The 23,149-nt window shown below is 42.5% G+C and overlaps 1 protein-coding gene and 1 pseudogene across 1 annotated transcript; one reads left to right on the forward strand and one right to left on the reverse strand.

Annotated features, from left to right (window-relative positions):
- Window positions 1–7,835: 7,835 nt before the first annotated feature.
- Window positions 7,836–13,139, reverse strand: LOC138723389 (quinone oxidoreductase-like). Its single transcript, XM_069862351.1, has 8 exons — window positions 13,019–13,139; window positions 12,537–12,689; window positions 11,382–11,545; window positions 10,555–10,606; window positions 9,185–9,334; window positions 8,684–8,785; window positions 8,501–8,596; window positions 7,836–8,245 (listed from the first exon to the last, which is right to left on the reverse strand). The coding sequence occupies exons 1-8, from the start codon at window positions 13,127–13,129 to the stop codon at window positions 8,084–8,086; spliced, it is 990 nt and encodes a 329-aa protein (XP_069718452.1). The 5' UTR covers window positions 13,130–13,139; the 3' UTR covers window positions 7,836–8,083.
- A 2,445-nt stretch (window positions 13,140–15,584) lies between these two features.
- On the forward strand, window positions 15,585–18,820 carry LOC138723260 (tRNA wybutosine-synthesizing protein 3 homolog; annotated as a pseudogene).
- The last annotated feature ends 4,329 nt before the right edge of the window (window positions 18,821–23,149 follow it).

The raw sequence follows: 23,149 nt of genomic DNA on the forward strand, positions 1-23,149 counted from the left end.
GAGGCTGCCCAGGGAGGTTGTTGAGTCACCATCCCTGGAGGTGTTTAAAAGACGGCTGGATGAGGTGCTGAGGGCATGGTTTAGTGACTGATGGGAACAGTTGGACTCAACGATCCTGTGGGTCTTTTCCAACCTTGTGATTCTGTTATCTAGATGACCTATGGTAGGTAATAATGCAGCAGAAAATGCCTGGATTAAACAAACCTGCCCTCAGTCTCAGTGTGATTGCATGGCTGTGATCTGGCACAGCACGATTTCACATTTGGCTAGCTGGTCAACTCCTCACCAACACATACCTCTAACAAACAAACAACAAATCCATTAGTGGTTTGATTTGTCCACTATTAGAGGAAACAAAGAACTCTCCTCTTTTTTTTTCTCAGAAAAGGAAACTTTTCAGTCTCACCAGTCCTGATCTCACAAGATGTCGTCTTATCCTGGCATTGCTGAAATATCCAACCAGGTGTTTGTCTGTAAGGCTATTGTAGGTTCCAATAAATCTGAAATAAAATCAATATAGATACATGTAATCCCTTTGATAGTCAAATTATTACAGCTTAAGTTATACATACTTACCCAATAGTTTGCTGCACAAAATGCTATCTTGATGAATCAAGCCCAACATTTTGTCAGATAAATGCTAATTAGACTATGTAAAAGCAAGATCTTACTGTCTGTGGAATGTTCCTATCAGAAACAACTGACTTCTACATAAGATACAGCAGTTCAGCATTGACCAGCATCCCACCACTGAGGCACAGGGTCCAAGAAAGCCCAGCTCTGAAAGTCTCCTCCAAGACCGACTCTCGCAACAGCCTCCTCAGGTGACCTTCACCAGGCCATCACCATATCATACAACATCTGGAGCTGGATTCCTGGCATGGACTCCAGCTCCCTTGCTACCCAGCCATGGGCTTTCTCAGAAGTGCAGTACATGGTACATCTCCAGGGAGGGGGATGTCCCAGAACTCCTGCACCACTGCACTGCCCTACCATGCACCTCATGCTCCCCTTCCTCCTCCCGCCTCCCAACTCGTGGTAGGCATGGCAGTGATAGAGCTTCTGGCAGCTTGCGCAAAGACCTATAATAATAACTTGGCTTGGGAGGGATCTTCAGAAGCCACCTAATCCAGATCCCAGCTCCAGACAGATCACTTATACAACTTTATCTCTACAAAAGAATTTTCCTGCAGTCTTCATAGCCAGCTCTGAGCCATTATTGTCTGGTCTCTAACACCAAAAAAATTGCTTTCTTCCGTCTACTCAGGTTAACAGAAACTGCTAGCACCAAAATATATTTTCAAGACAGAACACTGTTTCCATATTATTTTCACTGGCTTGAAAGTTAGCAGACATGTTATTAACTTGGATGCAAATTCTGCTCTGATGAAGGGACTATTTATTTGTGTTTTCAGCCAAAGCCTCCTTCTGTATCCACATTTCCAACCTTTTATTTTAACAGCAATTTCCCCTTCTTTAATGTTCCCTCCATCAGAGGGAGTGTACATCAAATTTGCCACTTTGAACACCTATACAGAAAACTAAGTTGCTTCAATTTCAGATGTCAAAAAATAGGCTTAAATATAACCTTCTGTTTTGAACAATTTTCTCAATTGGGATTCAGCTACGTATCTGTTACAATGTTGTCTGGCTAACCACTAATTTGCTCATGAACAAAAAAGCCTGCCTCAAAAAGCATTTCTCCATTTGGCCTTTACACAGATAGAACTCACAAACAACTCAGGAAAACCAATCTACAACAGCAACATTAGGAACCATCCTAAACCATTTCAGGGAGCATTTGTGTGAACACAGCAGTGACTCCAGGCTATTATTTAAACAGACAGACAAGAATGTTTATCCCACAAACATATTGATAAATTCAATTGCACAAAACTTGTGCAGGGCAAGATTCATACCTTCCATGGTATTTACAGGCCAGGAAGCCTACGGTACGGCATTACGGTTTTGCTGGCTGGCCCCACATGGCTATAGTTTGAAGTGCAACTTGCATTGATGAGAACAATTTTGCTCTCTAAATACAGTTACTGTGTTACATTTTTACATTTTTACATTTACTTTATTACCTTTTACCAAAAATCAGCAGATCTGCTCTGTGTAGCCTATTTCCTCAAACTCAATAAAATCCAAACATGCTCTGCAAGAAAGCGAAGAGTTTGTGCCAAAGTGGGGGCAGCAAGCAGACTCCTGTGTCTGCAGGAATCCCATCACTATTGCTCCAGCCCTCAGCCAGCTACCACCTCTTCACCACCTCGGCCTTTCTGTGGAGAGCACGCTTTGCACTGGCAGGACCGAAGAAAGTCCCCCTCCAGACCCAGGTGTCAGAAAAGAGGCAAGTGATGAAGGATCTCTCTTGAGAACCCAGGTCTTCCCGGGTTAGAAAGCACAGACACCGGGCAACCCATCGCTCAGTTCGGTACCAGCCTGCACAGCTCAGAGCCAAGGACCCAAGGCTTTTGCCACACCATGCTCTCAAGATTTTAACGAGACTGACTAGCCAGTAGCACAACAGCTCTGAAGGGCTGCTCAGTCTAAAAGAGTCCTGGGACTAGGCAGTCGTAGCGGCCAGCGTGGCTGGGCTACACTACCTGCTGCCAATCTTTGCCCCTCAAAAGACCCCTCATGTTATGCAAAAGTCCTTTTCTGTATTTGGAGCAATAAACATGGGTCCAATATGAAATGCAAGAACCTCTCGAGTATTTTCCAGTTCCCATGCTAAAATACTCAAGATTGTCTTTAATGCATACACTGAGCAATCCAAAGTGAACAAACTGCATCTCTCTTCTCTTTATTGGTGAAAATCCGCCAAATCAACAAACATAGAGACCCTGATCATGTAGATTGTCAGAGTAAGGCCCTCCCCTGCTCCACACAAGAAATGCCTTGCACCTCTGGAATGCCAACAGAGCTACAACTTCCTAGCTGCCAAAGATCAGAGCTTCAAAAAATTGAACCCAAGATATGAGAGTTAAACACAAAACCAGAAGCATCCGTAACTAGCAGATACCTTTTTTAAGAGTTCTTAGCACAACCTTATCTTACGTCACCCTCTGGAAAGAGGACAAACAACGAAATACATTTCAGTCAGCTGAAGTTTTTAATAGTCTAGATCCATTCACGTTGTTAAATGCACACACTCAGCCACACATTGCATAGTGTTCAGCCTGACCTTCAGGCTCTCTGGGCAGGAAATATTTTAATTACACAACAAGAGATTGATCTCTCTGGTTTTCTTTGGCTTTAAATTTAAATGCCACTGTACCTCTCTTGCCTGTCTTTCAATGGGACGATTCATGAAAAATGTCTATTATTAGGCCAGGGCACCACACACAACAGCATGTTCAGGGGAAGAAAGAACAATTTGATTAAAAAAAAAAATTTAAAAAAAGCAAGGAGATCATGAATTTACAGGAATTTTATCTGGGGTTTCACAATAATCGCCCAAGTAGCCTGCCAACAATAAATTAAACTTTAAACAAACAATTTAGCTTACCCTGTTATGCACGTTGATCAAATACCGGTACTATAGCAACTGTTCTACATTACTTTTTAAAACCATTTGCATTTGAAACCACCAGATTACATCAATTATGCTAAATGTTGACTTACAGTACGCCCTGGCAGTTGCATACAGAGGCAGAGGAGAAACTCAATCCAACTCCTCTTCATTTACTCCCTTCCATCTAATATTTCATGGACCATGTAACTAGTCAAAACACAATTCCCACCTGAGCACGGTGACACAGCAACTTTAGTTTCAAAGACAACTCTGCACACGTTTTCTCATTTAAATTATGAACAGGCTGGTCTTTAAAAATGCTGAATTAAACTCAAAGTTCAGAGAGTATTGGGGAAAACGAGGAAATGTTTTGGGCCTGAAACAAAACCCAGGAAACCACTGGAAAGAATGGAAGGGCATCCACTAGGCTTTGGCAGAGCCTGACTTCCCAGAGACACCCAAGCTCTCTGCCCAGGTGAATGCCTCAGTTGCCTAGAAGAGCAGCACAAGCAGAGCCTCACTGAACACCCGGGCACTGGCTCAAGCTTGGGTTCAAACTGTGTGCAGAAGCAGCATCTAGCCCTGCAAGTCTGTGCCCACTAGCAGCTGCTTCCCAGTTCTTGCTCATGCTGACTGACTGGTTCATCCTCCCCTGTCAGACTTTAGGCAAGTGCAGCCGGAGCGGGCCATGCTGACACCTGTCCCAAGTCCCTCTGGAGCATCCCATTGACACCAAAGAGTTAGACCGACTCGGCACTCCAGAGGATGAGGTGCAGGTGCAATTCCCAGTCCAAGGGCAGCCAGGGCGAGTTACCAAACCAGGTAACTTCCTTCCCCCAGGCACCAAGGAAGTCTACCAAATACCATCATGCGCATGGAGCACATGTTCTCTCTGGACACCCTGAAGAACTTAGTACATGAAGGGAGTTCCCCACCTGCTGGCACAAGGAGGGGACCCTGGGAGGCAGATGCATCCCATTCCCAGGTCTGTCTCTGCTTTATGTGGGCATCTTGACCTCCCACCCTTTGAGACCAGCAGCATGCCAGGTGCTCACTCACCCTTCGGTACCATCTGCGCTCCTAGGTAAAACCTTAACTGCCTGTTCATGAAAACAAACTGCTGTTGCTAGAGACAACTCTTCTTTTCTCCCAAAAGTAATAAATTAATAAAGCCAAGTACAAGGACACAAATTAACACACAGAAGGGACACACAAACCAAAAAAGCCCAATTTGTTCTGCTTTAAAAGAATGTATTGAGGGCCAAAGTAAAACAATTATCAGCCCAAAGCCCCGCAGAAGGAACAAGGCTTACAAGGAGCAGCTGAGGGTACTGGCGTTGTTTAGCCCTGAGGAGAGGAGGCTGAGGGGAGACCTCATAGCTCTCTACAGCTACCTGAAAGTGGGTTGTAGAGAGGAGGGAGCTGGCCTCTTCTCCCAAGTGACAGGGGACAGGATGAGAGAGAATGGCCTCAAACTCCACCAGGGGAGGTTCAGGCTGGACATCAGAAAAAAAAATTTCACAGAAAGGGTCATTGGGCACTGGAACAGGCTGCCCAGGGAAGTGGTTGAGTCACCATCCCTGGAGGTGTTTAAAAGATGGGTGGATGAGGTGCTGAGGGGCATGGTTTAATGGTTGATGGGAATGGTTGGACTTGATGATTCTGTGGATCTTTTCCAAACTAGTGATTCTGTGATTCTGTGACACAGCTGTCTGAGTGCTGCGGGTTCAATGTGCTTGGCTTTGCCAGGAGAAGCCTGCAGCGTCAGAGAAACAGAAGAACTCCTCTGACACCTTCTGGTCAGGAGCCCGTAACAAACCCTGTCCTATGAACATCAGCAAATGCATTGACAGGGAAACTGCTCTGAATTTCATCTCTGAGCATTAGCTCCAGCACAGAGGCGGCGTGAAGCAAGAAAGGAGTCACTGTAAACCATAAGCCTCTCATTCCTGTAACACCCTCTGAGCAAAGGACAAATTAAAAAGAACCACAGATTTCAAAACATACCGTGTATAAAGAAAATGTGTATTTTCATACACACATCATCATATCAACCATTAACTGCTATGCTTGACCTGCTATTTAGTACCTTCACATTAAGAGATGTTTTACTTTTTCTAACAGTGCTGCCAAGCAGAATCACAGATTCCCTACCTGCCATAATTTCACCAGAAGGAACAGGAATAATCAGCATCTTTTACCTTAATAATCAGTTAAACACTACCTACCCATATCATTTACACTAGGCTAATCATTCTTAAACCTTCAAATTCAGAGCAAGTGGGAATGCAGCTCCCTACTCATGTTGGAATTTTGACCTGCAGGGAAGCCAGCATCTGGCCACTGGGACATCCACACAGCCTCCAGCTGTGACAGATGCCAAACCTGTGACACTGGCAGGCAAGGACCACACTACTGCACTCCTACAGCCAAGTCCTCATAATCCTTCTCTTCCCCAGCAACTACTTTCAAAAGCACTTACTAAAATTAGTTTGAAATACTTAACTCCAGAAACACTCCCATCTTTATCCCTGGCAAAAGCATCCATTTGATGCAATGGCTATAAGGGTTGTATGAACAAGGAACAGTTAAATGACTCCGTATAATAGCAGAAGGACCTCACATTTACATTTGCACAGAAGAAACAGCACTGTGATCTGCCTGCTGTAGAAGACAGAGCTCAAGTAGTTCACCAAACCAATTACACACATCTTGAAAGAAATGAGGACTTAACTCAGTCACCCAGCATATTCCTTTAGACCTATGTTTAATAGCTATAATATCTTAGTATTATCCCCCCCATCAGAAATTCAAACACTTTCTTAATTCCTGCTGGGAAAAATAGGTAGAGCTTTTTAGAGGTGCGTATATTTATGCTGTGTTAGAAAATTTACTCACCTGTAAGTTTAAATTATCACTTGAGTAGCAATCCCAAACATGGCATTAAAAGAGACGCTTTCATACCTGAAAAAGGCTGATATTGCAAGTCTGAATCGGTGACTTGGAGCGCTCTCCTCTCTACTGAGAGGTTAATGCAAAACACCAGAGATGCACTTCCACAGGGACAAGCTTGGTGCTGGACAATGTCTTCCTTACATGACTTAACTTCCATTAGAAGAACATTCCTTTCCTCTTTGACACTGAGACCTTGCTCTTTCACCACCAATATTAACTAAGTTAGTTCCATAAGCCTCCCTGTAAAATACTCTTCTCTCACCTTAATATTTTAACAGGGGATGACAAACCTAGGGGAGAAATCCAGACATTTTAAAAGATTTTGCCAATTATTTTCTTAGTTGGCATTAAGCAAAACATCAGTAGAAATTAATGCCGTCTCAGAAAAAAAAAATAAAATCACAGCTTCGAAGAAGGTAGTGCAATGCCTGAGGAAACTACACTTGGATTCAGAGAACGTGTGCTGATTTATGATAGTATGACACTAAACAAATCTAAATCAAATGTTAAAAAACAAGTTTCGCAGACAAAAATGCCTCTATATTAAAGTTTATGGTCAGTAAGGACTCACTTTTCCTCAGAGGAACAGAGAAGTTCTTCCTTGAAGTTGAGAAAATTCATCTGCAAGTGATGACTTCATGACTCATTAGAGAATTGGATCATTAAAAGGAAGTGCCTGTAATACCAAACATTTTGAGTGTAAAAACTGTCAACACAAAGAAATTGTTCTTCCTGAACTGCATTGTATTTGGATATGGACAACAATGTATCCACCTTCATTTATGAACTAACACAATTCTCAGCACCAATGAAAGCTGTTCAGCCTTTCTCTTCTCCTCACTTTAGCCACAGATTCGGGTGACTTTAAATTTAATAAAGTTTGCAGGAAGAATTTAAATCCTCGCTACCCAGCCACTTACCATTAAGGAATTAGCTGTTTCTCCCAATATCATCAGCTACAGAGTAGCAAATACAATAACAGCAAGTAACTTCAGAGTTACAGTCCCTCTGAATTATCTGTGACATTTGCAATTCAAATACTAAGTCAGACATAGCAAAACAAAAATGCCTCTGCGTCCTAGTAGTTCTCATTTGACAGATTCTTTGGCCATGAGCTCAAAAGTGAATTGTTTTGACAGTAAAAGCTTTTATTCCAAGTAAATTATGTGACAAAAATGGAATAAGACTAATTACGGTTAAAAAATTAACAAAGTCCTAGTTATATCTGTATAGCTAGTTCTAGACATATGTGTATCTGTTAAAAATCATTTTGCACTGCCCACAGCAGCTTCATTGTAACTTCTCAGAGAGCAAGAGATCCAATCCTGCCTGAGGTATTCGCTTCCCTTGTACCACAAGGCCACATCACCAGAGAAAATTTATTATTTCCACATCAGCCAAAAGAGCTACAAAAATTACTTTAAAGTATACACAACTCTGCTTATTACAAAAAGAAAACCGATTGGTAATTGATTGATATAATTAATGTAAATCAGCATTTGCTGTTACTGCTAAACCTGATTAGAAGTAAGTTTTATACCATACATCCAATTAATCATGTAAGCAAAGATGCAGTTAGAACAGCTACAAAATAAATGGGAAAAGGCTTCACAGAAGGAGCACCATCTTTCCTCGTGCACCACTGCCATGAATAATGTCTTCATGAGCCTTAGCTACTTGCTCCAGTGGATATTCTGGGCCCACAATTGGGTTCAGCCAGCCAGCTTCTATGCCATCAAGAAGTGCCGCTGCACATTCATGCATCTCCTCCTGCATGTAATAAAGACAGCATTTACCACCACAGGGCCTTTACATTCTAGAAATGTATTTACTGTTTATGCAAAAGTTAAACCAAATTTCACAACCCAAAAATATTTTATGATGTTCTGAGATTAGATAAAAATGTAAAGGAATGAACCAACAAGTTATTTACGGTGAAATGATCCCTACAATAGGTTTTAACTGAAAACAGAGAAGTGTTGGAATATGCCAACAAAACATGCTTTAAAATGAAAATGTTCCTACCTCAGCTGCAAGAAACAGACTGACTCCAATTATACTAGATTCCTTAGTCATCGTGTCTCTGGGATTTATCTCGATGGGACCTCTACAGCCCACAACCTGTTACAAATAAGTTACGATGGAGTTCCACTCATAACTATTCAACTGCGGTGTTACGTGCACAAAGTAAGTGACAAAACCACTTACCATCACCCTTCCTCCACAGGACAGCAGTTGTAAGTCAGCAGCAAGATTGATGTTAGAGAGCATTTCTATTATTATATCAACTCCTTCCATCTTTGTGTATTCCTATACAGGATATAATACCTTATTATCAGTCCAATTAGTGCTTGGGTACTACCGTTTATTTCATATCCTATAAATAACACACATTTTACAGTTTATTGATTACATTTTAAATACAGCCTTTGTACTAAGACTGACAGGTAATAAATTTAATTTTAGAGTATTTTGATCTGATGAATTGTAATATGCTACCATATTGGAAATTGCTGGAATGCAAGAGTTTCTAAATTCCATCGCCAGTGAAGAAAGCTCAGCTCTTCTAGCCTGGGAAAGTTTTTCCTTGTGTAGAAATGAAAAAGACAGTACGCTATTGCTCCCACATAAATCTACTTAAAAAAACTTCTGCAAATGACTGCTCATTCTGTTAGTAAGAAGAATCACCTAGCCCTGATACATGTTTACCTTAATTTTATCAATGTAATTTGCTTCTCTGTGATTACATACTTGGTGAGCACCATTTCTCAGGACTATGTTCATGCCCTCCTCAGTTCCTGCTGTACCCAAAACCTTTAAACTACAAGCTCTGGCAATCTGACATGTCGCTATTCCAACCTGAGGGGATGAAGGGGGAGGGAAGAAAAGCAAAAAAAAAAAAAAACCCACAAAAAGGAAAAATTAAGTAATTAAGTCTTTTTTCTCTTTCTTTCTTAGCATCGATTTCATATATTTCACCTGCAAATTGGAACTTACCAATTAAAAAAGTTAGCCTGGAAACATATTTTTAGCTATAAGTTATTTGCACCTTAGAATCAGTCAAATAAAGAAAAGATATTTACAGAGATGTGGTAAAACTTTGTGGGGTTTTTGAAGAGATATCAGCATTTAATATAAATCCACGTAGAATGCAGTCTGTTTGTTAAAGCTGGGCCATAGATACTTGATACAAAGCCAAGGCAATTCTTGCCTTCACAGAATCATCTGCTATTGATACCAGCACTACATACTGCAAAGAAAACCTGCAAGCAGAAATTTTGTTAACATTATGAACCTTGCACAACCAGATAAATTATTCCTTTAGAAACCAAATTCTCTGGGTCTCGTATCAGCTCTGCACTCCAGAGGATGTTTGGAGGTGTTGGATGCCTCCACAAAAACCTGGTGCTGGAGCCAATGGTCATCCAGGCACAGCAATGCCATCTCTTGGCATTGCTCTGTGTCATGGCAACAGCATGGGAGACCAAGATGGGGGAACACAGACACTGCCTGCCCAGGATTCAGTCCCAGCTGGTCAGCTCCCGGAGGCTACCGATTCAGCAGCTCCCACAGCAGCCACAGTTACAGGATATGTTCCGAAACGCATGCTCCAAGGATGGTGACTCAACCACCTCCCTGGGCAGCCTGTTCCCGTGCCCAATGACCCTTTCCACGAAAAATTTTTTTCTGACGTCCAGCCTGAACCTCCCCTGGTGGAGCTTGAGGCCACAGCCCCTTGTCCTGTCCCCTGTCACTTGGGAGGCCAGCTCCCTCCTCTCCACAACCTCTTTTCAGGTAGTTACAGAGGTCTCCCCTCAGCCTTCTCTTCTCCAAGCTAAATGACCCCAGTTCCCTCAGCTGCTCCTCGTAAGGCTTGTTCTCCAGCCCCTTCACCATCTTTGTCGCCCTTCTCTGGACACGCTCCAGAAAAAAAAAGCATCTAAATCATCTGAAACAGAAACCTAATTTTGTTAATCCACTAATTGATATAAATGTGACCATAAATCATACCACAGACAAAAGCAGATGCAAAGACAGAAAGCAGCATTTCTTATAAGCTGCCTTCTCCAAATACTTACCCCCCCACTGGCTCCATGCACTAGCACGCTCTCTCCTGCTTTGGCATGCCCTCTGAGTGGAAAACAGAAAATATAGGCATGAAGATTGCAGTACACAGCCGTTACGCGTCAGATTGTATAAACCAACGTCAAATCTCATCTTTCACACAGTATGATTTCCAATTCATGTTATGGCTAAACAGGTACAATCAGCTGGAGGCAAAATAAACTATATCACTTATAAATTTACGTACTGCACAGTTATGTTGTGCACCTAGCAGCAAGTCATGGTCTGGTACTGAACTTAAAGATTTTCACCTGTTACAGAACATAAAAGTAAACCATGCTGGTTCTAACAATTTGTTCCATCAAACTAAACCAGATGTCCAGACCTAAGCTCTCACCTAGCTGACATGAAGCCTGGCTTTAACTCATTACCCTGCCCTATGGCACAGACAGGGCTGTACATGAAGCCTCTCTGGCACAGAGGCTCAGGAAGAAGAGAAATTAGAAGAAGAAATTAGAAGAAATTAGAACTATTCCTGTTCTTCACTGGCTAAAGTAACAATTAGCACTGAGAGAGAGTTATACATTTTATTACAAGAATCTTATTGGAGAAGCCTTTCCAGGCCTGTTCTCTTGAGAAGAAATGTGTAACAGGAGAACACCGTTGCTAGCTTCTAGTTGACAATGATATGACAATGCCATCAGCATAACAAATTTAACTTAAGAGTTTTAAACATTTCCACTCATTGATCTCCTCTCCTTTTAGAGGGCAATGAAAATGCGGGCTTCAATATTTTAAATATTCATAAGCAAAATGGATAAACTTAGATTTGACACCTTACTTTTGGAAAAGAGCACGATAAGCAGTGAAGTAGGGTATTGCAACTGCTGCTCCTTGTTTAAAGTCCAGTTTATCCGACAAAGGAAACACTTTATTAGCTGCAGCAACTGCATAATCTGCATATCCTCCAGAGATCGTACCAATGGTAAAAACCCTGTCACCTTTCTAGAAAGGAGGGAAAAAAAATAGAGACATTAATCATCTCGCTTATATTTTCTTTAATATAGTTTAAGAACCAGTTCACAGATGTTAAGGTGATTTCTAACAGCTCTCCTATTAAAACTAACCAATTATATTTGTCACAGAGAGGATTTTTATAATGCTAATACATACAATCCATGCAATACAAACCATATAATTTCATACACCTAAAGTGTCATAATTAGAACCCCGGCTCTAGAGGGTAACACACAAACCTACTGTCTCATTAATATTGACCTTAATGAACCTGAACACTAGAGAATTCCAAACACAGATTCCAAATGCAAAACCTAAAAAGTTTTCACAAACACAAAATAAACATTTCTCAATTATTTTTGCTTAAACGTGGAAAAGAGATATTCTCTTAATAAACCTTACAACACCTCAATATTGCCACTGCTCTGCAGAAGGGCCGGCTCAAGCCAAAATCCCACAGGCGATGTGGACATGCACAGCGGGCAGCACGTCACCTATGTATGCCCAGCGCCGTGGCACGACACCAGCTGTGGGGCCAAGACAGCACCCAGCCTGGCCCTTGGCCACTGGCAGAGCAATGCCAGGGCCCACAGAAGGCACAGATACACAGCTCTGAGTCTTCTGCTGCCAGCATGGTGACCTCCATAAACATCCAGCATGTGGATGGGGTGGGTCCGGTCTGCGGACACCGGGTAGTAACTGCTGCAGGGTAGTGCAATGGTTTCCCAAGCAGCTCGAGCATGCAAATGCACGAGCTTGGCCACTCGGCATTTTTGGGATGTCTGTCTGGGGCACACACACGCATTGCATCAGCTCTCACTCTGGACTGTCAGGGTGACCCCACTGTGTGCTGCCACTAGCCGGCAAAGGTGAAAAAAGCCAGCAAAGCAATAGAAACAGGATTAGCAGCAGAGCAACCACACAAAGATGATCCCATAAACAATCATGAATTAAAAATGAATGTATTTTCTACACCTACCTTGAATGCAGTAACATGTTCTCCAACCCCTTCAATTACACCAGCCACATCTGAGCCTGGAGTGTAGGGTAAAGTTGGTTTTCTAGCATAAGTCCCAGAACGAATATATGCCTCGACAGGATTCACCCCACAGGCGTGGACTTTAATTAGCACCTAAAGAAAAGATGCTCCTTAAGCAATAATTAAAGAGTTTTAGAAATTGAATCCACAGCACAGGATCATGGCACTTTAACTAGATTTTTAACAGAGTAAGCAAAAATCTGAACTGAGGCTATTTTCAGGAAATCCTTTCTATAGATTATGTAGCCCATGTAAAAGTAAAAAGCCCACACTTGTTAAACATGATGTCTCAGGTTGTACCAATACACTGACCAAAAACTACATATTCAAGATGAAAAGTTTCGGTTTGCATTCTTCATTCTGTTCTGAGTAGCCTATTATCATTCAATGCCATTATTTCAGTACACAGAACTCATATATACCTGATTTTCTTTTGGAACAGGAATTACGACGTCTGACTGGATTTTAAGCACTTCAGGGCCACCAAATTCAAAAACTCTGACAGCTCTCATCAGATTTCTTGTGGCTGCCATAGTTATCAGAATATCTGCAGGAAAAAAAATATGGTATTGCCATCATAATTTATTTCGCATTTTCAAAATAAAGAAATCAAACAACCACCTGCCAAGCAACTGATTAAACAGAGATTCACTCTTTATTTAAACTGGGGGAAGGAGAGTTGGTTTGGGCTTTTTTCCCAAAACTTGCAAAACGCAGAACATTTACCCCACCACTTGCAGGGCTTTATGGGTATTAAGAGAACCACATGCAAATAATTTTCCCATAGCAATGTTTCTACAGCAGCTCCTGTGAACAGGAGCTGTCACATCTGTACAGATATACAGCACTTTGGGGGGAAAACTGCTACAACTTACTGCTACACTCTGCCAAAAAAAAAGCCTGCTACACACAGGCCAACAGGGTTGTCTAACCAAGTGACATTCCAGTCACCGCTCCTGCAGGCTGTCAAACCTCCAGGTAAAAAAGGCAAAAAAAATCTATTAATCAGCTATCACAAACAAAGGTACCCCTAGAACATTAAAACAAGCCAGGAAAGACTGAAATGCAGACATTTAAGATTCCAGTCCTTAATTCCACAACTGCATCTGTATGTGACAGCCCTGTGCTGCAGCTCACAGCTCACAGGCATTGCTGGACACAAGGAGAGCTTATCAACACAGGGAGGTGCAACTGCTCCAACCACACTCATTCCTGATGGGCTCCAACAAACCACCATGAGCACGGTACTCCCACCACAGGACAGTTACACACAGGTCTGTCAGGAAGCTGATCCACTCAGAGAGGAGCACTTTACTGGTGACCTAGCAAAAAATCACGGAACAGCAGAGGCACATAGGAACCTTATAGGTATCAGGAGATCCCACTGCTGGCCAACTCCAGTTATGGAACTTCAGGGCTGCAGACAGAGGCAGGCTTTTCCCAAAGCTGATTACAGCTTTCACAAGGACCTGACTTCAACATTATTTTTTTCCTAACTCTAGTCTGTAAGAAGCCTGCATAGTTTTGGTTGTCTGTTCAAGCCAGAAAGAGCACTGGTCACAGGGATGTACACTACTAAGATTTCCCTTAGGACGTGGCAAAAATCCACTCTGCCAAGCAATTTCTGCAGTACAGGTCACTTTTATATGTTGTGATAACAAACCAAAAAGCAGCTTCTATTCTGCTCAGAAAAAAAATGGACCCATAAGTTTTAATAAACTATTCTGCAGCCCGGTGATGAACCTAGTATGGGGCCGCCTTCAGAGGACTGGAAGCAGCCCGGTACTGGCTGGAGTGGCTGCAGGCAGGCAGACATCATCCCAGTGGCTCCAAGCACCTGGGGAACCCCAGACTCATCGGCACAAACCAGTTGCGGAATGGGGCAGGGCCCAGGGCCTGAGAGTGGGGGAAGCAGGGAAAGCAGCAGCAGCACAGCCCGTACAGAGAGCTCTGCCCCTCGGGATCATAACATCATAGAATGGTCTGCTTTGGAACAGACTTTAAATACCATCCAGTTCCAACTCCCCTGCCATGGCGGGGGACGCCTTCCACCAGACCAGGCTGCTCAAGGCCCTGTCCAACGTGGCCTTGAACGCTTCCAGGGATGGGGCATCCACAGCTTCCCTGGGCAACCTGTGCCAGTGCCTCACCATCCTCATTGGGAAGAAATTTCTCCTTATGTCTAGCCTAAATCTGCCTCTCTCCAGTTTATATCCACTGCAGCTAGTCCTGTCACCACAAACTTTTGTGAACAGTCCCACTCCAGCTTTCTTGTAGCTCCTTTCAGGTACCGTAAGGTCGCTAGAAGGTCTTTTCAGAGCCTTCTCCCAGGCTGAACAACAACAACTCTCTCAGGCTGTCCTCATAGCAGAGGTGCTCCAGCCCTCTGATCATCTTTGTAGCCCTCCGCTGGACCCATTCCAACAGCTCCATAGTCTTCTTATGTTGAGGATTCTAGACATGGACACAATACTCCAGGTGGGAGGAATAGAGGGGCAGAATCACTTCACTCGCCCTGCTGGCCACGCTTCTTTTGATGCAGCCCAGGACACGGTTGGCCTTCTGGGCTGTGAGTGCACATTGCTGGCTTATGTCGAGCTTCTCATCAACCAGCACCCCCAGGTCCTTCTCTGCAGGGCTGCTCTCAATCACATCGTCCTCCATCCTGTATTGAAACTGGGGATAGCCCTGACCCAGGTGTAGGACCTTGGCCTTGTTGAACCTCATGAGGTTTCCCCAGGCCTATTTCTCCAGCCTGTCCAGGTCCCTCTGGATTACATTCTGTTCTTCTATGAGGAGCATGGATAAATCCGTTTTAAACTACTCCTATATGAATATATTTTCGTACCTTGAGAAAACACGCTTTTTTAAAAGCAACGTTATTTATGATGAAGGACTGTTTTCTTTACACAAAATCAAAGATCATGTATCTGTAGTGCCGCTTTAATTCTTTCTCTCTGTCTCCAGGATATAAACAGGTCTGAGATCCAGAAGAAAATCTGCACCTGGCTCACGGTAACACATGAAATGTGTAACAAAGACGATGTGGTAAGAGGACATTATGGTACAACTTCTGTATTTATGTAATGCAGGATTCCTAATGTCATGGAAAAAATGGCATGTAAATGGAAAGAAATGTTCAGGTGTTTTTATGACTGTTACTGAGATGAATCAGCACTCTAATTAAAAAATAAACTGTCCTCTAGTTGCTCTACTTAACAGATTCTCAAGAGCTGTTCTTAGGAGAACGCTTTTAAGCTTAAGACCAAGTTCCCTGCGTAGTTGTAAATGCAGCCAATATGAAATGTGACTGATTTTGTATGGTCAGAAGTCACATAATCCCCACGTCTCAATAGCTTCTCAGGAAGTCAGGAATAGGTGTTGCTTCTGTCACAGAACACTGACTTTCAGAAAATGATTTATGAAAATCTCGGATGAAGTGAGTCTTGGTTTTGCAAAGCCGTGGCTCTGTTCAAAATGAAAGCTGTCCTGTCCAGAAGTGAAATAAGCTCAGTTTCTGTCGAATGCTTGCTGGTCTTTGGGCAGTGATATAAGAGTCATTAGCAGGTGCCACAGGGTGAAATACAAAAAATGTATTCCTCACTGACACCACAGTGACAATTGCTGTATCAAACCACGCATTTCACTGGTGGAAGTTCTGTATCAGGCAGCATTGAGATGATGCTTTCTGGAAAAGCAGCGCTCCAGAGAAAATAGGAATTACTAACTTAGCTGTTCAGAAAGACCGGCTTCCAACTTAAAATAAGAACATTTACGGAGGAGATTCTACACAAACACATTTAAGTAGTTTTCAATTTTTGAAGGAAAGTGGAGAGTGCTACTTCAGCAGTTTTCTTTTATGCCATCGTGTCTTAAAAAAGCATATGAATCTGATTATTTTATTGAATATTTTCATTTTACAAGAAAGATGAGAAGGGCTGGACAAGACAGGAACGGAAAGGGTAACAGCTGACATCTCTCCAGTTAATGCATCACATTTCTTAGTGCTGTAAATTGAGCAAGTGAAGGCAAACGGGGGGGGATGGTGCTTATGGTTAAATAATCATAAAATGAAATAAGTAATATAAATGCCTCAAAGCAACTTTTCTCAGTGGAAAAAAGTAGTATCAGCCCTTAGGGCCGCTCTGCAAAAAAGATAGCATAGAAAAGTACTGATAAGCCCTGTAGAATGTCATACAGCTTTCTCCACGCTTGCAAGTCCAGGAAAAATTGCCATTAGCGTCTCAGTCTTCTGGCACAGCTCAGGGGGTCTGAAGGTGATGTCTTGCATTTTACAGTTATGAAGTTACTTCCCTTTTTTTTTTTTTTCCCTTGTCTTGTGTATTTATGCATCTAGTTTCAACTTTAACTAGGTACTTTTTTTCTTTCTTTTTGGTTTTTTTTTTTTTTTGTAGCCCATCTCCAGTGTTAATATAAATATTTTGGTGTTTTTTCCAGATGGCAGCACTCAAGAAAGCTACTGGTGATGTTGTGCTCAAGTTTGAACCATTTGTTCTTCATGTGCAGTGTCAAGAGATGCAGGATGCACAGCTTCTGGTAAAATTACATTGAGTAACAGTATCATAATATTGTTCTCTTATATTCCGTGCTGCAAAGGTCAAAATGTTGGCTCCTGAGCAAGCTCTTCCTTGCTGTGAAAGTGTGTGAGACTTGTTTAAGGTATCTTTTTTTTTCCTCAGCATTCAGTGGCTGTTGATTCTGGGTTCAGGAACTCTGGTATTACAGTTGGCAGAGGAGGAAAAATTATGATGGTAAGGACTTTTCTACTGACCTGTAAGGAATATAACAGAATCCCATCATTACTTGTAGCCTCAGTTTTTTTACAAGCCAAGATCTGTGCTGTAACGTGATTGACTGCTTTCACAGGCCATGCTGTAGCACTGCAAATTCTTTCTGCCTCATTTAACAGCAAACTAACCAATTGTGTGGGAGAGTGGTTTTTTTCCTTTAGTAAATTCCCCATAATATTCAAACAACCTTAATAAAATAAAAAACTTTATTCTAGAGAAATCCTTCTCTGTGTGTTTTTAGGCTGTCCGGAGCACTCATTGCTTAGAAGTTCCATTGAGACACAAGGGGAAACTGATGGTTTCTGAAGAATATTTTGAATTGTTGGATTCCACTAGTCCTGTTCATTACATCTAAATCTGAAAGTGAAAAATGCACAGGAGAGATTGTTTAAATTAAAAAAAACCAAAACACAAACTAGACAGCTCTTACAAAGTCTAAAATACAATTTCAATTAATTGTAGGAGCTCCAAAGGCTATAAAGTATTTAAGGAAAAACCTGTAAGCGACATGAGTTTGCAGACTTTGTTATTAAGTGTGGTTTGAGTTTCTTTTCTCATGTTAACAGCATTTGTTATTCTAACACAGTGGCCATCTCAGCAGAATTCAGGTGGCAATACATGCTTTAAACCACTAAATGCTTTGCATAGTTTGCAAAACTGAGGATTTTTGAGGGTGGTGGAGAGTTACACACAGTACAATTGTGTCCAGCTGAGGAAGAGAACAGGCAGAAGTGCCAGAGTGCGAGGGACACAGATACTGGTGAGGCACCTATGTATACGTAACCAGAGGAGTTTCTTTTTATATGTCCACTGGGAATCTCTGTAGTGGTTAAAGTCAGCAGTGACTGCTCATAGCAGCAGTCCATCTGATTGCTAATGCTGTCAGTCATTAGACATTTAACCTGATACCGTTTCTAGTTTCTGTAAGGTTAACAGGGTCTTCATGGCACTTGAGTGCCTCCACCACTTGATTGCTAACATCCAGGCATTACAGAGTGGAGTAGCAGGACACGCACAAGGACACGCCCTGGTATTTCTGATTATCCTTCCAGTGTTGGCTAGAACATCTCAATGTCAGTAGCAATTTTCTTCTCTTGGCACATTTTGGTGATATTACAAAAGCATTTGTTTGTTTAGTTTTGCAGATCCTGAGCAAACCTACAAAAATAATACTGACATAATTTGTTTCTTTCTAGATTCTACAGAAGCTTAGAGTCAGCTTTGCAAACTGCCGCTGGTGCAAATGACTTGCATTCTGAGGGGATGGAGAGGAGTCGCTCTGTGTATGTTCGTAGAAGGAAGAGGAAGACAGTTCACAGACAAAGTGTATGCCCCTCTCCCAAGGATCAGCATGAAGAGCTGGAGCCTGAGGATGATATAGAAAACAGTCTTGATATTTTTCTGATATCATGATCTAGACTAAAGCAAACTGAATAACAATTGTAATGCTCTTTGTAAGAGACAGAAATACTGCTCTGTTCTAAGCAGTAACACTCCCATGGATGTTTACCAGAAAAAAGGTAATTGAACAGAATTGTGCACAGGTTCAATGCCAGAGAACAAAACCTTAGAAGGTTTTGGGTGTTGTTTTTTTTAAAAGCACTGTCTTTTACTCTGTCTGCTAGTTATCACAGAAATAACTGGTTTGGTACAGCCTTTTGCTATGTCCTCAGTGGTGGCGTTTTGTGTCCATATGCTGAGTTTAGGCCTTCTGATTTTCACAGACCAGAGAAACTCTAAAAGCCTAGTTGTTATCCCTGAAGGTTTTTAATCCCTGTAGGAGCTTTGCCAGCAGTACAGATGCCCGCCACAGAACAGGGCAAAGCTACGTGTCAGCCAGCTGAAGGACAGTTGCTGGTGTGGAGATAAGAACAGAAAACTAGAAGTTGGGTCCTGCTCTGTGCCAGCTTCAGCCACTGTGTCCTGGATCCTTTCTGGCCGTTGCACTGGGCAGCAGTGTTGATGTTGTTTTCCTGCACTTTGCTGTGTTTCAGGCTCCAGCCCCCTGTGTGTTGCCATCTTCTGCTTCCCTTGGCCAGTGGCCGTTAAGTGTTATTTTCCTTTGAGTCTTGTAGCCAGCTCCATACATTGATTTTGCTCCCTTACATCTCATTCCATGTGGCTGGTGCCCAGCCTCCGTTCTAGCTGTCGGGCATAAGGTCATCCCAAGTGTACCCTAACAGGCTTTCTTCCCAGGCTGTGAAGCATCGGCACTCAACAACTGTTAAGCACAAACCAGCGCAATAATGTGCACATTCCTGTATTGCACCCCTGGAAAATTCACTCCTTACTCCAGGTGTATTTTGCAGAAGAATGGTGAATTTGTGAACATTTGCAGCAATGGATCCTGAGCCTGCCCTGCTTTTTATGCCCCTAGTAATACACTAACACTGCAAAACAAGGCCCTGACTGAAGGAAAATGGTTTATTTGGTGCGGTAGCAGGGAGTTGTCATTGTTTCCATTACGTAAACTTGTGTCTTGGGGATGTTTTAGTTCCACCGTAAAAAAAAAAAAAAGTGACATACAACGTGGCAGCTAAAGGGAAAAGTAATTGGGGGTTTTAAATAGATTCTGGAAGACCTGTTGGGCTGTGTTTCCAGCAGCATGCATGCCAGAAAAAATAAACTTGAGCCTTTTGTGTTGCTTGTGGTGTTTCTAATGTACAGCCTGAGCAGTTCGGTGCACGTGCTTTCACTCTGTTTCTGGTGGCTCGAAGGATCTCAGCAGAAGTGTGGCAAGGTGATCAAGACAACGCGGTTCCATCCATGCAAGAAGATTGTGGTTGTGTCAAGTGAGGTACTTGGAGGCTGATGCTGCCCTTGGCTGCTGGCTGCAAGCACAAATTGGACAAACAACAGAAAAAGTAGTCGCTACAATTTTCCTCCTGTGGAGGGGGTGAGGCACTAGTGATAAGTTTTTGAAGATGAAAGAAAATCAGCTTGTGAGGTGAATGTGTACATAAGATCTTGAAATATTGCAAGAAGCCTTCGTATCTGGGTGGACTAATCCTTGTTTAATTCTGACTGAACCAGGGGGAGACCATTTCTAATGCTGAGGAGCTGCTTGCTGGGAGGCTTGCAGCAAGTGCTGAGTCCTGGTGGGCTTGGAATGGGCAGAGAGAATCTGCCACCACAGGGACAAGTGAACCTGGGATCCCACAGCCTGTGCAACAGCAGGACCACGGGTGGGAGCAGCCGAGGGTCCCCACAGCAGCTGGAGTCAGCAGCCTCTCAAGGCCTGGGGATGTGGCTCTGCCACACGTTATCGGGGTGTGTGTGGATTGCAGAGGGTTTGCTTGGAGCAGCCAGAACAACCTTCTACCTCCAAAGCGATGCTGGCAAGGTCTGGCTCTGATCTGTTGGCAATCCTGCAAGGGATTGCAGATGTCATTAATGAACGGGAGCCATTGCCGTGCACTTCACAGTGCTGTCACCTTGCCCCACGTATGGGAAGATAAAAATTTAGTACTGAAAAAGCAGAGATTGGAAGAAACTGCATCAGACTTCAACCCCAGCCCAAAGAGTTGCCATTGCTGTGTCCGAGGCAGCCTGCCTCAGAACTCAGAAGGCTTTACTTCCAGCTGTGTATGGTCATGACTGCACCTGTGCAAGGTGGGAGAGGGAGCAGGGATACTAATTTTATGTATAACCCAGGATGCCAGTGTGCTTTCAAGGGCAGAGCTGTGGGGCTGTGCATTGGAGGAAAAGGTATTTAGTGAAACTACTTCATTTTTGGGAAACTCCTTTTACTTTTGTTTTCTTTTAAAAAATTAGTCCAAGCAGTACAATAATGCCCAAACCTTGACAGCGTGTAACAGCCCGTACAGGATTTACGTTCTCAGAAATAAGGTTTGCCAGCAACTGCAGTGCAATGTGATCCCACGTTCCTCTTAGAAGTTATATATCAAATTCAGGAACATTTTTTGACAGTCTTAACCCAGAAAGTTGACCCTAACTATGGCCATCTTGTTGCTTTATACCTGTTAACTCCAATTATTGCAGACTGTTGGGGACCTCATACAAAAAATCAAAACGACCCCACAACAAGAAAAAATATGTAGTTGTGTGATTCTCAGTGTAATTAGAGAATCCTGTTACCTCACTGCCTAAATGATCAAACAGTTATAACAAAATTTTTCTTATTTTTTTCCTCCCCTGAATGTTCCAGAGGCGATACCAAGGGGAGTTTCAGGGGTCCTGCAGCCTTGCTGGGGAGGTGCCAAATGCCAGCACCACCTTGCTCCCTGCATCACTGCCCCTATTAGCCCTAATTCTAGGGGATAACCACACTTCTCCTGAGTCTTACTCGACTTTCACAAGTTCCTTTTGAGATTAATTTTGTCAAGCTGTGTTTTATCTCCAGCTCCTGCAACTAATTCTGTCATGCCCTAAATGCATTACTCAACTGCAGACTGCAGGGATCCCAGCAGACAGGAAGGCTGCACGGAGCCTTTGGAAAGGTAATTCTGGGGTTCATGGCAGAAAAGAAACTTACTGAGAAGCAATAAGATTCCTAAAACTGGCAAATCTTTACCACTTCTAAGTGGGCTTAGCCATAGTTAACAAAAGGGTATTTACAGCCCAACTTTCATAATTGCTTTTGCTAAATATTGGAACATTTAAAAGTACAGTCTCATTCACTTTGCATTCAATTGTTTCTAGCGAGGCAGCTGTGTTCATTCCCTCCAGTAACTGATGATCTTCTCTCACCATAACATTTGTCATCCGTACCAGAAAATCACTTCAAGTTGCTGTTCCTGGCATTAGAGTCCTGCTCACAAACAGCATCGGGCAGGCACTTCAGCACGGGAGTCACTCAGCGATAATGCTTTATATACAAATCACAGGTGTCACAAGCACAAGTATTTGCTTGAAACGACTTCTTCCTCTGAAACTTGAGTACTTAGATCAGTTTACAAGAACATAACAGTAACAGCATCAGATTGCAGTAAAAAGCACTGTTTTCAAATGGAGTTAAAGCCTCAGGATGGGACGGGTTATCCATTCTCAGCCACCACTCCTATTAATCCTTTACTTGAATTTCCCTGCACTTAACAACTACATGCAATTGTATAAAATTTAGTCTCAAATTTTTAAAACAATTTTGTACTCTTAAATATACCGTGCCCTGGAGTCTTAGAAAGTCTTTAATACTTCTGATTACTGAAAATACACAATTAGTTTGCAATATCTTCTCAATTTGATTTTACACAATGTGATATTAAGGAGGACATTTAACTTTCCGGTTGGAAGCAACACCAGTGGTGTGCGCTGTGCTTTTTCTCCTTGAAAAGAAATTTGAGTCTATAAAAAAAAATAGATAATCGTATACCTAAACTTTCCTCGATTTTTTTTTTCTTTATTTCTTTACAGGAAGAGAAAGCAAATCCTGTAAAAACTGCTGTTTTAAACCGCCCAGCTCTGGTGCGACAGCAGCAGACAGACATCCAGACATCAGGAGCAGAGCATCCTCAGCCCTTTTTAACTACAGAGAACAATAACCCTGTTCCACACAGAAACTACACATAAGCTTTTATTCTGCTTTCTGGATGAGGTTTCTCTCTGGTAACTGAGCAGATGCAGTACTTTGGTCAATTTTATACCGGGGAAAAGAAATAGATCTTATTTTGTTTTCATTCCGCACGACCCCACGAGAAGAGAAATACTGTTCTCAAAGCCAACTGAATTTTTATCAAAAAGAAGGTAATTTCTTCCCTCGAATAACGCCGTAATCAAGCTTTG

This window comes from Phaenicophaeus curvirostris, chromosome 8 (assembly GCF_032191515.1).
Source record: "Phaenicophaeus curvirostris isolate KB17595 chromosome 8, BPBGC_Pcur_1.0, whole genome shotgun sequence".
NCBI lineage: Eukaryota > Metazoa > Chordata > Aves > Cuculiformes > Cuculidae > Phaenicophaeus > Phaenicophaeus curvirostris.

Coding starts and splice junctions, on each gene's coding strand:
- LOC138723389 (XM_069862351.1), bottom strand. CDS start 13,129: ATGGCAGCCACAAGAAATCTGATGAGAGCTGTCAGAGTTTTTGAATTT. Junction 10,607..11,381: donor TATCGTGCTCTTTTCCAAAA/GTAAGGTGTCAA, acceptor TTTTCCACTCAG/AGGGCATGCCAAAGCAGGAG. Junction 8,597..8,683: donor CCTGTGGAGGAAGGGTGATG/GTAAGTGGTTTT, acceptor TATTTGTAACAG/GTTGTGGGCTGTAGAGGTCC.